The sequence below is a fragment of the Cnephaeus nilssonii genome, assembly GCF_951640355.1.
Source record: "Cnephaeus nilssonii genome assembly, chromosome: 11".
Classification (NCBI taxonomy): Eukaryota; Metazoa; Chordata; class Mammalia; order Chiroptera; family Vespertilionidae; genus Cnephaeus; species Cnephaeus nilssonii.
In genome coordinates this window covers 61234146-61247236 of record NC_137082.1, presented here as the reverse complement: position 1 = coordinate 61247236, position 13091 = coordinate 61234146, and the positions used below count along the sequence as shown (strand labels likewise).

Sequence of the window (13091 nt, the reverse complement as noted above, 5' to 3'; positions counted from 1 at the left end):
GTGAGCCTAAACACATACACTTGACTTGCCCCAAAGAGCTTGAAGCAACCTCAAAATTCAGATAGAAGTTTCTGTCATTTCGTTATGGGCCTGGCTCTGCATCACCATCATAATTATAGGAAAAAACACATCAAAACTCACTTGGCTGCCGCAGCCACTGGAGGCGCAGCTGTGTGATTCTTAATGCGCTTACAGTGCCTGCCAATGCTCCCCACTCCCGTCCTTAGCTTTCAATGGTTTTGTTTGTGTTGTTTCCTGTGGGATAGAAAATAACCTGCACTGATTGTGGCAATTGATTGACTCAGCTGGGGCCTGAGAATATGAAATAGGAACTGAAAAGCACATCTGAAGAGTGTGTGGGCTGGAGGTGAGTGAAGCGGGTGCCTCCACCCCGGGCTGCGCGGACGCACGGAACCAGCTGTGTCAGGCCATGGTCCTATCAGCTGAGTAACAAACACACAGCACCTATTATTCCACCTGCCCTGTGTCTGTTTTCAAAACTCAACAAAGGGGCCGATGTGTTCTGCTCTTAACATTTTTTTTCCCAAAGGTACATGCCACTCTCCCTCTGCCAATAACCTTCCCCAGGGGAGAGAGACAAGGCACCTGGCTCCTCTCCTCTGGTTCTGCTGTCAGCCCATCTGAGATGGGGCCCTGTCTTCTCAGCCAAGGGCCTGCCCCGTCTAAGGGCATCTGAACGGGCAATCATAACCGCAACCTCCACAGAGAGGGGGTGGCTTTCAGGATTTTTTTGACGGCTTCTTTGGCTTGCCTAGGAGGCAAGAAAATATAAAACAGATTTTGGAGGACAAGTGAGATGTTTTAACGGTAAGTCCTTGTTAACCTGTCACAACTTTGTCAAATACATACTAGTCCTTCCCTTACCCGTGGTTTCACTTTCCAGTTTGTTACCTGTGGAAAGTTAACCGTGGTCCAAAAATATTACAGGGAAAATGACAGAAATAAACAATTCATAAGTTTTAAATGGAATGTCATTCTATGTAGTGTGATGAAATCAAGCGCATTCCCACTCCATCCTGCCTGGGACAGTGTCTCCGCTGTATATGCTTACTGCTCATTGGTCACTTAGTGGCCCTTAGTTATCATACTGACTATGTGCTATCTGAGTGCTTGTGTTCAAGTTACCCTAATTTTACTTAATAATGGCCCCAGAGCCATTCATATAATTTCTATTATAGTGTTATAATTGTTCTATTTTATTATTAGCTACTATTGTTAATGTCTTAATGTGCCTAACTTACACATTAAATTGTATCATAGGTATGGATATAGTGCCATTTGTGTTTTTCAGGTTGTCCTAACTAGGAGCAGTTTTAATTAAATTGCTGTCTTTCCTTTCACTTAATTTTACAATAAGAGGAAAATGTACTCTTTCAGAATCACGTGACTGTTTTCATACTGAAGGTTAATCTCTTTCCGCTTGGATCCCCAGAGATGGAGAATGAGTTAAAAACAAAACAAAACCGAGGACCAAAGGCCTTTTGGGGACTAGAGATGGGGAGAAACTCACTCTCCAGCCCTGCAGGGCCACCAGGAAGGGGGGGACCCCTCCTGTCTCACTACTATGGCATGTGGGGCGCTGCAGCTGGAACGCTGCAGGAGCAGAGAGCAGTGGTGGGCACAGGTTGCCATGTCTAGACTGCCTTGTAGGTGCAGGGTGTAGCTGCTGCTGCATCCTGGCCAATCAGCCTCTTTGACTCCAGGTCTTACAGGCCCAGAAGTCTGTAGGTGCAGGACAGCTCAGTCCTCACTGCTTCCCTTCAGTGCAGCTACCTCCGTTTTTCATTTTTTGAAAACCCACAGATTTTCCCAAGGGGTTAGCACACACCACTCTACTTGTTGGGAAAAAGAACCCACTCCTTTCACAGCAAAGCAGATAAACTTGCCCTTTCCCCTCCGTCTTCCTCCAGAGATCCCCATCCACCCTCCACAGACAACATGCCATTTTCTGTTCAATTCAACCTGTTTACTTTTCTATTGTGATTCATGTCTGAGTTTCTTTTGAATCAAATTATTGCATTTCCCTAGTGAGACATGCCATACGACGATCTTGTTAGAACAAAATCAAATACAAAATTTGCACCGAGCACCGCGCCATCTCATCCCCACCACATGTTTTCCCTTTTGTTTGGACACACTTCTGTCGTCTACTTGAGCAGTAATAAATCCTTCCCGTGTTTAGGCCAATTTCAGACATTTCTGTCTTGGAAAAGATAAAGACAAATTGGTTGAATCACTGTCAGCAGAGAAAAAGTCACTGTTTCAAAACTATTTACAATCTAGATGGCTGGTTTTCCCAATGTACATGGATTGAAGAAAACCAGGAAGACCAACTGGATGATTACTCTGAGTCACAGTAGCAACTGGGGACTCTCTTGACATTTATCCCCACGTATGCTCCAGTACTGAAGTAATTCATTGCTTCAACAAGTGTCCAAGCCAAGCATGCCATAGCATTTCTAAACAGGGGCAGAGTGATGTAGTTCTTATGCTTTCTCCATGATATATTTTCCTCTCCCTTTTCTTTCTTGGGTGTTATTATCTTTCGATCAATATTTGTGTGCCTTGCACAGATAATGTTTAACAATTAAGCTGTTTGTACTAAATAGACCTTCGTTCAAGTACAGGAATGAAACTCATGTTATCTGTATCTTTCTTCTTTTCCCATGCTTCCAGAATGATGTCCAAGTCCAAGATCTCCAGTATGACACACGGGTCCTTCATGATTGGAGCCCTGACTACCCGCACCCACCAGTCCCTCCTAGGATTCAGGCCAGTTTCCCAGTGCACCCTGTTCTACGTTGTGTCTACCTGAAATCTGCCCTCTTTCACCTTCTCCTGGCCAACTCCCACTCATCCTTTAAGGAAAAGGTCATCCTAACTCAGTGCTGTGCCCCAGACTGGCTCAGATGTCCCCAGTGGCCTTAAAAGCACCGCTGCAAGTCTCTCTTGTGAGGTTTAACCCACTGCATTCGCTATGTGGCTGCTTTCTCCTGCAGAGTGAGCTTCTGGAGGGCAGGGCGCCCAGCACCCAGCATTGTCAGATTCACAGCACCTGTTCAGTGTTCTATTGTAAAGTAAGTGCAATTTATTAAACTTTCTCCTAAACCCTGCCTTGCCACAAACACCAGTAGAACCTTTCTTTCTGAAAAGAGTATTCCATGGTCTCCAGTTATACCATTCCTTAGGACTTTCCTAACAGATATGAAAATACTATTTTAGCAATTAAAGGTGATAGCATAGATTTAAAAATACTTATTTTCTCAGTTTTCAAACTTTATTCACATAATCGAACCTACCTACTTATGTAAGTTACTTTTTAATGGGAGCTTTTGATGATATATGATAAATAGTAGGGAAATTACCTAGCCCTATAGCTAAAGCGAAAATGTACTGAGCCCTTTCCATAAAGTGACTGGCTCACTGTATCCTCAGAGTGCTGAACACAAGAGATGACAGATATATTGAACCGCAGTGTGTCACAGTTTCTCTATAAAGGATACCGTGTGAACTTCTACTTTTGAATCTTATACAGGGTAGGGCAAAAGTAGGTTTACAGTTGTAAATATGCAAAACAGTTTATTCTTGTGTTCTTTTTAAAAAAATATATTTTATTGATTTTTTACAGAGAGGAAGAGAGAGGGATAGAAACATCGATGAGATGTTTAGAAACATTAGATAGTTAGAAACATCGATGAGAGAGATTAGATAGTTAGAAACATCCATGAGAGAGAAACATCGATCAGCTGCCTCTTGCACACCCCCTACTGGGGATGTGCCTGCAACCAAGGTACATGCCCTTGACCGGAATCGAACCTGGGACCCTTGAGTCCGCAGGCCGACGCTCTATCTACTGAGCCAAACCGGTTTCGGCTATTCTTGTGTTCTTATTTATTAATGTACTGTTTTCCAGATGAACATTTGTAAATCTACTTTTGTCCCACCCTGTATTAGTATTCTCCTCTTTTACTAGCTAAGACTTCAATTGAATGTCAGATACTGTTCTAGCATTCATGCTACATTAAGTGGATTAATCCTCATACAACCTTATGAGGTTGATACCATAGTTACTTCATTTTACAGATGAGGAAACTGAGGCCCAGAGAGATTAGACAACTTGCTCAAGGTAACACAGCTAGTAGTAGGCAGCAGAGTTGAGTTGCCATACAGGCAGTCTGGAGCCAGAGCCCATGCCCACACCATGGCCTCTCAGTATTTGCCCTGAGGGAATCACACTATGCCAGGCCGCACAACACTCCTGACTCCTGGGACATGTTAAAGGGAAGATGCACACTTCCCAGCACCATTCACAGAGGTACCTTTGGTTAGAGTTCTAAAGCCAAAGAAACATAAAAAGTAATAGCTTGAGGGCTTCTAGATTCATCCTAGGATAAATATTCCCTAAGATTAGAGAATGTAGAGCACAGTAAATACAGCCTGGACAGCTCCTTTAATTCCCATCAGCCTGGCTGTGCCTCTAGAAAAGACCTGGTCATGTGATTCAGTGACACATGCAGGCAAGGATGGCAAAGGTAGGACTCTAGGCTTGAGGTGAGACACAGCTTAGCAGGCATCCCTGTCTCCCTGCAGCCACTGTACAGGTTTCCCCACCCACCAGCATCCCTCCTTCGTCCCATTTACTCTGTCCCACCAGGGTCTTCCCGCCAACATCAGCACCCTGTCCTCCCCTGACCCCCAGGAGGGGCATTTAATCATCTGAAAATCACTCAGTGCTAGGATTATTCTTAACAGAATGTTCCATTTCATATTTCTCCCAATAGCACCTTCTTATTTGTTCCTGCTTTCCTCTCTAGCATATGTTCTTTTTTTTCATTTTTTCCTTCTTTCTTTTTCTTTGTTTTAAAATGGTTTTGGTGTTTAAGTATTGACTTCTGTCCGCAGCTTTATGGAGAAGTGATTGATATATAACATTATGTAAATTTAAAATCTATAATGTGATGATTTGGTACACTTGTCCATATTACTTTTAAGCAGTCCTTTCTGATCTACTGACTAGCTAGAATGAGAAGAAGAGTATTTAAAATGTAATTAATTAATAAAGCATTTTATTTCAAAGTACAACTACTCAGTGAATCATGAATTATAATATGCTTAAAATGAGTATCATTGTTTGTACTTACAAGCCATATTTCTGCAGGATATCTAAACAGAAAATACATTTTTGCACACTTTCAAATATGTATCACCTACAGTGTGTTATAGGAAGTGCCAAAGTAGGTATTTTTAAATAGTCCATGAAAAATTATCAGGTTACTTTATGAATTATTACTTGAGCCTATAACTAATCTCTTTGACATTAATATCTTTAATAAACATTTGAGTAATATTTGCATTCAGAATATTGGGTAGAACTCAGACATCACTTCTATTCATTAGGCTTATATTTTCTCAATAACCTAATTTTATCTTTCATAAGATATTAATGCTTTTGGAAGTCTTACTCTTAATCCCATTAATTCCTAAGCTAGCTTTTAAACGTGCATGAGGAAATATGCAAAGGCAGTCAATTTCACTGAATTATAAATCGCTAAAGGTAAAACTAAAATAACCATTAAATAAGAATTTCAGTGTTGCTAAAATGCAGTAATTCTTCTGAAAACATTTCCTGGACTTAAACCCTTGGGGCTTGGTTTGAGTTCATTTCCTTGGCTTTGTTGTCCCTGAACATAGGTCCACTGGCAACATACAAGGAAGCACATGTCAGCAGACAAAGTGTGTCTATTTGTCTGCGTTGGACCGGAGACCTGGACTTAAAGATCAGCCATTGCAGTGGTATGGCTCTCATAGCTGTAAGGAGCCTGGCCAGCAAGCTCGGAAATGGAGCTAAACCTAAGACAACACGGCACCTGGAACATAACATGAAGTATCTAGTGCTCCCTAAGAGGAGACGAAGCAGTTTGAAACTTGTAGGATATGTAGATGGTAGGAACTGATTTAAAAATACTCTCATTCCAGACAAAATGTTCTCCAACTGTGGGCTAGTCAGATCGATATGGCACCAGAAACACATTCTAAGGTTAAAAAACCCACATAACTATATAATCCTATTTTTTTTTCTATTTTAGAGAGTGGAAGGGAGAGGGAGAGACAGAAATAGAGAGAAACATCGATGTGAGAGATACATTGACTGGTTGCCTCCGCATGCCCTAACCAGGGCCAGGGATCAAGCCTGCAACAGAGGTACATGCCCTTGATGAAAATCAAACCTGGAACCCTTCAGTCTGCAGGCTGATGATCTGTCCACTGAGCCAAACCGGCTAGGGCTAACCCTATTTTCACTATCAGCACGCTACAGTGACTGTGACCCAATTTTAACAAGGTAAAAAGAGAAACCTACTCCCCCGACTCGGACACTCAAGTAGCATGGGCTTCTTTGAATCACACTTCTTCAAATCAATTCATTCTTTTCAGTTCTTGAATGACTTTCCAAAAGAACTGGTCAATGAGAGAGGCTGTGAAAGAGATGAGCCCCACATTTTACACAGGATCAGAGAATACTGCTGCTCCTGGAAATGCCCTGAACGCTGTCACACTAGATCCTGGGTCAGCGACGTGCTCCTGGGCTGGCTGGACAATCACAGCTGTCACGAGGATGACACTAGCCAGTCCCTCTAATCTCCACCACATGACATGGCTTCGGTTGTCTATAATTGTTTTAAGTGGGTAGTTTCTTCCTGAGATAACTATACAAAATTATCAGGATCTAACATCGTATTTAATTATAGGAAAAGCCAACGAAGTGATCAAGAATGGGGACGAGAGCCTGGTGGGCCTCTGTTTTCATTGCATTTATGCAGAATAAGGGAAAAGGGGAAGTGGCCCTCCTTTTTCCATTTAATGCACGCTCGCTTCCTAGTAATGCATCTCCCTGCCAGATGGAAATGGAGCCATGGCTGGAATACCTGGTCTCTTTCTGGCAGCCCTCATGGGGCCCACTGGCTGGCTGAGTGAGCTGGGAGCACAGTGCCTGGCATGATGCCCAGGAAGGCTGAGAGGGGCCCTGGTGCTGAGCTCATGCTCACCTCGTATTCCTCCTTGAAGCCGTAGCCCTCGGCACACTTCATCTGCGTGATGTGTTGGAGCAGGTCTGCTACCCGGATGGCGGGGTGCAGCTGCCCCGTCTGGTAGGGCACTTCGGCCGCCTCGCGCTTCTTGTACGTGTGCGACTGCACCAAGCTGCTGGTGTCACTGGCCATCGTGTGGGTTTCGTCTGGGAGAAGAAGGTAAGGAGAAAGTGAGGGTGAACCAGCAGGCTATGTCAAAGTCACTGAAAATGCTAAGAAGTGGTGCTGGCATCCCCTCAACCTATAGCTGCAATAATCCCTACAATGGCTCAGCAAAAAAGAAAAGTTAAATGTTTAGAAATTCAAATGGGATTGGCAACACTGATAGGAATGAGGCAGAAATCTTGCTTTTTACAAAGCAGTCCAAACGATCTATTTCTTTCACAAAGCTGGTTGGTAAGAACCCTTTAGCCTCTGGGTGCTAAGTTTATAGAAGTTTCAGTCTGAAACTTCATCAAGGCTTGGTATTAAACCAGTCTTGGATTTCTTCTGAAGATTTGTTACCTAATTTGTATGATGAAGAAAATGAACTCTGTACAAATGTTCTGTGAGCAAAATAAAAGTGCACAAAATGGTGTGGCTTATAAAGCTAGCAATGAGAATGGACTTGATACATGAAATCAAAGAAAAGTGGAAAAGGAAAGGGAAGTGATGAGTCACTTTGCATGCTCCAGGATCAGAAAGCTTGACAAAATACTGTGGACCAGCACATCACACATGGAATGTTCTACAGGAGCTAACATGCAGGCCGACACGCAGCAGAGCCAGCTGGCTTCGTCAGGGTCTACAGATGAGAAACACCCCCCATTCCCTCCACACCTTCTCCATGGGGCGAATGGGGGAACTTACCATTTATTGGCACTTTTAAGAAGGTACATATCAGGAGAAAAGAGGAGAAAAAGGAAACAGGGCATAAGCAATAATACTGTGTGAATAATTACAGGTAGTTTTTATTTTGTGCTTTAATTTGACAGTTAAGTTTTCTATACAGAGGTGGTCAGAGGGCAAAGCCTCAAGTCTCCCATCTCGTAAGGATGGAGGTGTTTATGTACTCTATTCAAAAAGGAGTTAAAGAAGTATCACAATTGCTTCTCATCCCCCAAGAACCAAGTAATGACTAAGGCTTCTTATTTGAATTTCTTAAACAGGTCAACCAAATTGTACTACAAAATTAATGTGAAAATTTGGTCAAATAAGCCTAAAGAGGCTGTGTTTTGATGGAAGACTACTAGTAAATTAGATGAATGAACTGCAGAAATTGTAGCTATTAAAAAATGTCTTATGTAGGAAAGTGCTATTAGATTAAAAGTTTCATATACTACAGGTTAACTCATAATAATGCTGAATCCCTTTAGCTGTTTTATAATTAAGGATGTGTCTCATCAAAATATAATGCAAAGTCACTTAAAATGAGGATAGTAAATAAGAATCTATTTCAGGTATAAATAAATTTGTTCTTTTTTTTTTTTTTAATTACCAGATTGTTTATCAACAGGGAATTCAGTTATGGGGTTTGATTTTTAAACTGAGAAGTTCAGGTCCAAGGGAAATTTAGCTCAAGGGTGCCTGATTAGCTGGGCCTGGTTTTGAAACCTCACTTGTATCTGCATTGCAAAGCACCTGGGGATGCATGGTATGAAAGGTGGTACACAAGTGTGTAGCTATGTCGCTGTTGCTGAAATGGCACCTGGATCACTACAAGGTGGCTAAAGACACAAAGACAAAATAAAAAGGGTGGTAAGCTGATTTTATGATTTTTTTTTCATTTGGAATTACTTTGAAATTTAGAAATTCCTATGTTCTCATTTTATTAGAACTGTCACAAATCAACCGGGAGATTTTCATGTCAGGTGTGCTTGCTGGCGACTGCCAAGCTCATAAAGTGGGATACAGGATTGCTACGGAAGTACTGAATCCGTTGAGCTTTAGCTACCCCAGTAGAAAGTTTCTTCTTTATACTAAAATAAATGGAACATTAATTAGTTCCCCGCCTGTGCCTCTCTCGTTCTCTCACTTTTGCACCTTTTGGGATGAACATAATTAAATGCCCTCCATTGTGGACTGACCTTCTAAACTTCCCCTAAATTAATCATCTGGGCCTCTTAAGTGGATAAGCTGGTGACCGAGCAGCGCTGTGATCCAGGGCTGGGCATTCTTGGAAGTTTTAACCACGTGGTTAAAACCACTGTTACCATTGTATGCATCATCTCCCACGGCACTGTGACATCTCGGCCTCATTACCAGTGTGGATGTGTCCTAAAGCATTTAAACACTACTGAGACCATCTAAGAAAAGAGTACTTTTATCTAGCATTTAGATCTCAAAGAGGAAATAGAACGCTCCTCGTGCAATAGCTGTTATGAAATTGGGTCACCTAAACTAGTAGAAATTCTTGATTCTACCCACATTAGTGAGTAATCAGTGTCTACAACCTCTTAAAAAAGAATTATTACTGATAAAAAATACAATTTGACATTAATTTCCTATGTTTGTTAAAATTTACCCACTGACATATTTTTAAATTTAAAAGTATGCATAAGAGGAAATCAGAAATAAAATTTCTCACTAACAGTTCTGATGGTTTTCTAAGAACAGAGAATGAATGCTACCTATATTCTTTAATAAGCTATCTTGAATTTTCAACAAGCCAGCTAAAAAAACTTGAAATAAATGCTATGTTTTTGAGGTCAGGGAGAATCGATCAATTGATCGACCCATCCATCTATTTATCTCATTTTATTTTATTTATTTTTGCTAGAAAATGATGCACAGGCATACTAAAGCTCTATACATTAGGACTGGGGACCTTAACCTGTGAGAATAAAAGGTGGAGGAACTAGAAGATTTAATTGTGCCAAGCTCCGAGTCACAACAAATATTTCTTCTAAAGTGATACTAGTTCTGCTCTCAAAAAGCACCAGAGTGGATATGCAGCTTATCTTCCTTCCAGTTTCAGGCGATAACCTCACTAATCCTTAGGATACAATACACAGATTCACATTTGCACCAAATACTGTGGAAGAACAGCTCCCAAGCAGCACCATTGGTTATGGTGGTACATGTATCAGCTAGACATGGTAACAGCTATTTGTCTATCTGGCTGACTTATTTTTCACAATGTGCATCATTTTTGCTCCTTGAATTGTCTGTTCAAATGATTCTCTCAATAAAGAAGCCTAACCAACTTTAAAAGATGTCATTAGTGTTCATAATAACGAAGCAGCGACTTTAAAAAATGATATTTGTTTAATAAGCTTATCTAAATCCTGCTGTGAAACCTGAACATTTTATTCCCTCTGACAACTCCAGCCCTCCCCACTCACGGCTCCTCCAAGGTCAGAATGTCTACCAGCGGAACCGGAATGAATGGCACAGCACACAAAGAAATGCAAATCTTTGCCTACCCAAAGATTCTGTAAATGTCATCTGCATGTAGATTGCATTGTTCAGGAGCCTAAGATTAGCCCACGCCCCCTCACTTATGAAAAGAATAAAAATGCAGCTTCCCCCCCCTCCCCCGATAGTTGGTATTAAAAGGTGAGAGCTTTAGTGGGTTTTGTTTGTTAGCCACCAAAATCATGCAAATTTAAAAATTCTGATTTATGCCCATTCTTATACTTCTGAGTTCCTTTTTTCCTTAGGCAATGAATTTGCTTAAGCCCAGAAACGACCATAAGAAAAAAAATAATTACCCTCTTTACAAAAATCATAACAACTTAGAGAAAAGAGAAGCACGGGGGAAAAGTTATGTTGTAAAGATATAAACCCGTGTAAAGAGAGTTAGGAGGCGTCACGGCTGAGGATGGAGCTCTGGATAGACGACTTGCTATGTACCTTGAAGCCTTTAGTGCTGGGTTCCTGGGCAAGGTTAGTGGTAGAAAGAGAACACAGCCGTGCTACATGCGGGTTATATGCAGTAGCAGCTCCTCCTGGTTTGGTAATGCCATTTCATAGCCAGGCAATGCTATTTCTCCTCACCTTTCTCATACCAGACAAAAGGAATGTTGTCCCCTCTCATTCCCCACTGGGAACAGTTCTGCCCCACGTTTTATTTCTAACTTTTTATTTCATTTCTAGTGACAACTGACACATAGTAAACCATGTGATTATAAAGTGCCATCTTGTCATTTTGCTGTTGGGAACATCAGCTCCCTTGAAATTCCACTGTGAACAGACACTTTGGAATGCTGGGTGCCCGCAGTGTCTCTGAGAGGGGTAAGGGGCCAAAACACTATTGTGATCATTTTTTCTGCATGACGTTCGGCATACTGTAATTAGAAAAATGCTATTTTTGAAATTGAAGTTATTAGTGCTTAGCAGTAAGTGAAAATAACAAGCTATTTTCACTTTTACGACTGTCACATTGGACAGAATTCAGCTCTTGGAAGTAAACAGCTGAGCGATTGCATACTGTGCTTTTTTTTCTGGGATCAGACTTGACTTTACATTTGGAACACAGAAAGGGACAATACTGGAGCTGGGATTGTTCATTTGAGCCTTTTGGTATCATTTCCAACATGCATGAGGCAAATCCTTCTTACCAATAGAGACTATCTGGAGAAAGTCTTTTTATTATCTACGTCCCCACTCCCCATCCCCCACCCCAGACCACCCACTACCCCCGTGTCCTACTTGCAATCACTGCATCATACAGAATTAAAACTCCATTCTCCCAAAGACTGGCCACTGACTCTCTAAATTACTCCTGCAATAAACTGTGATAAAGGGAAATGTTCTCACCTAAAATTGCAGTTGGCACAAATGGGTCTGTCATACATCATAAGCAGGTCAATGCAGAGAAAGTAAAAAGAGAAAGAACAGTAAATGATTGATGAAAGGCCCCCCGATATTCCCACAGAAAGCCATAGAAAGCACCGGGTTATAAGACATCAGACACATTAAGCTCCTAAAGCATCATGGACAGCAAGGCGAGCACTGATTGAGTCTGACTGCTAGGGCTTATGAAAGACGAAACCATGGAAAAGTCTGTTACCTGGGTAATAGGAATTAGGCACCGACGTACTCAGTGTGTTTGTTTTCATTGTAAAGGACGATGGCGAAGACACAGCTGTAAGTAAGAGAAAGGCTAGTCAGCAGATGAAGAGGCAACAACACCTGGGAGCATGGCTCTCGGATCACTTCCAGGGACGCCAGCTGGAGTAGACTTGGCTGCAGAAACACACAGGTTTACTGAAGTCCCCGTGGTAAATATTACCATTTCTGCTCTCTCTGGGGAACTAGTCTTGTAGAGAACAAGCACCCTCTTTTCACTTAAGCTTTTTTTACCCCACAAATGAAGAAAACCAATAACCACAGCTGCCATTTTGAATCAAGAAATTCATTAGACTTCTACTTTGACTTCTAGCCTTTGCCTGCAAATTCTACTATCAAGTTGAACTGACTTTTCACAACTAAGAGTAGGAGCATGTGTCCACACATGGTTTTTGTAACTTGCAAAAATCCGCTCCTTCCTCATCTTTTGGGTATGCAGAGAGCTGCCCGCCATGCCATGCCCTGATTTATGGAAAATAAAGGGGAGGTTTCCTATGTGCTGCATGTCAGGTCAACTCTGCAGGCCCACATATTGTCCTACTTGTCTTTTCAATCCATATAAAATGCTCTTTTTATTTGAAATATTCCTCGAAAACTCTCAAGATTCAACCTCTTCCTCTCTATCATTAAGAGGAAAGTCAATCCCATCTAATTTATCTGAGATTCCACTGTAATTGGGTATTTTTCGTTTTTAGTTTGCTAATTCCCTTCAATGTCTTCATCGATTAGTGCTTTAAAAACACTTTAATCTCATTAAAGTGTTCAGATAAATAATTTGAATGTGCCCAAGCAGGTTAATGTAAGTCTAAATTTTAACTCCTGTGATGAAGCCATATGATTTATTAGGTGTTGAGTTCCTACCAAGTTACATCATTGTATTATGGGAACCACTACCAAACTCCGATGGTATTGTATGTTATCTTTATTCTGATG

The 13091-nt window shown here is 41.4% G+C and overlaps 1 protein-coding gene across 2 annotated transcripts in view; it reads right to left on the bottom strand.

The window, feature by feature from the left end:
* Nucleotides 1-13091, bottom strand: part of PTPRM (protein tyrosine phosphatase receptor type M) — a 642938-nt gene that overhangs the window by 113343 nt on the left and 516504 nt on the right. For both annotated transcript variants that reach the window (XM_079785235.1, XM_079785234.1), the window contains 2 exons: nt 12100-12174; nt 7065-7252 (listed from right to left, as the gene is read on the bottom strand). In XM_079785235.1, the coding sequence (XP_079641361.1) occupies nt 7065-7252; nt 12100-12174 (263 nt within the window). The remainder of the gene's footprint in view (nt 1-7064; nt 7253-12099; nt 12175-13091) is intronic.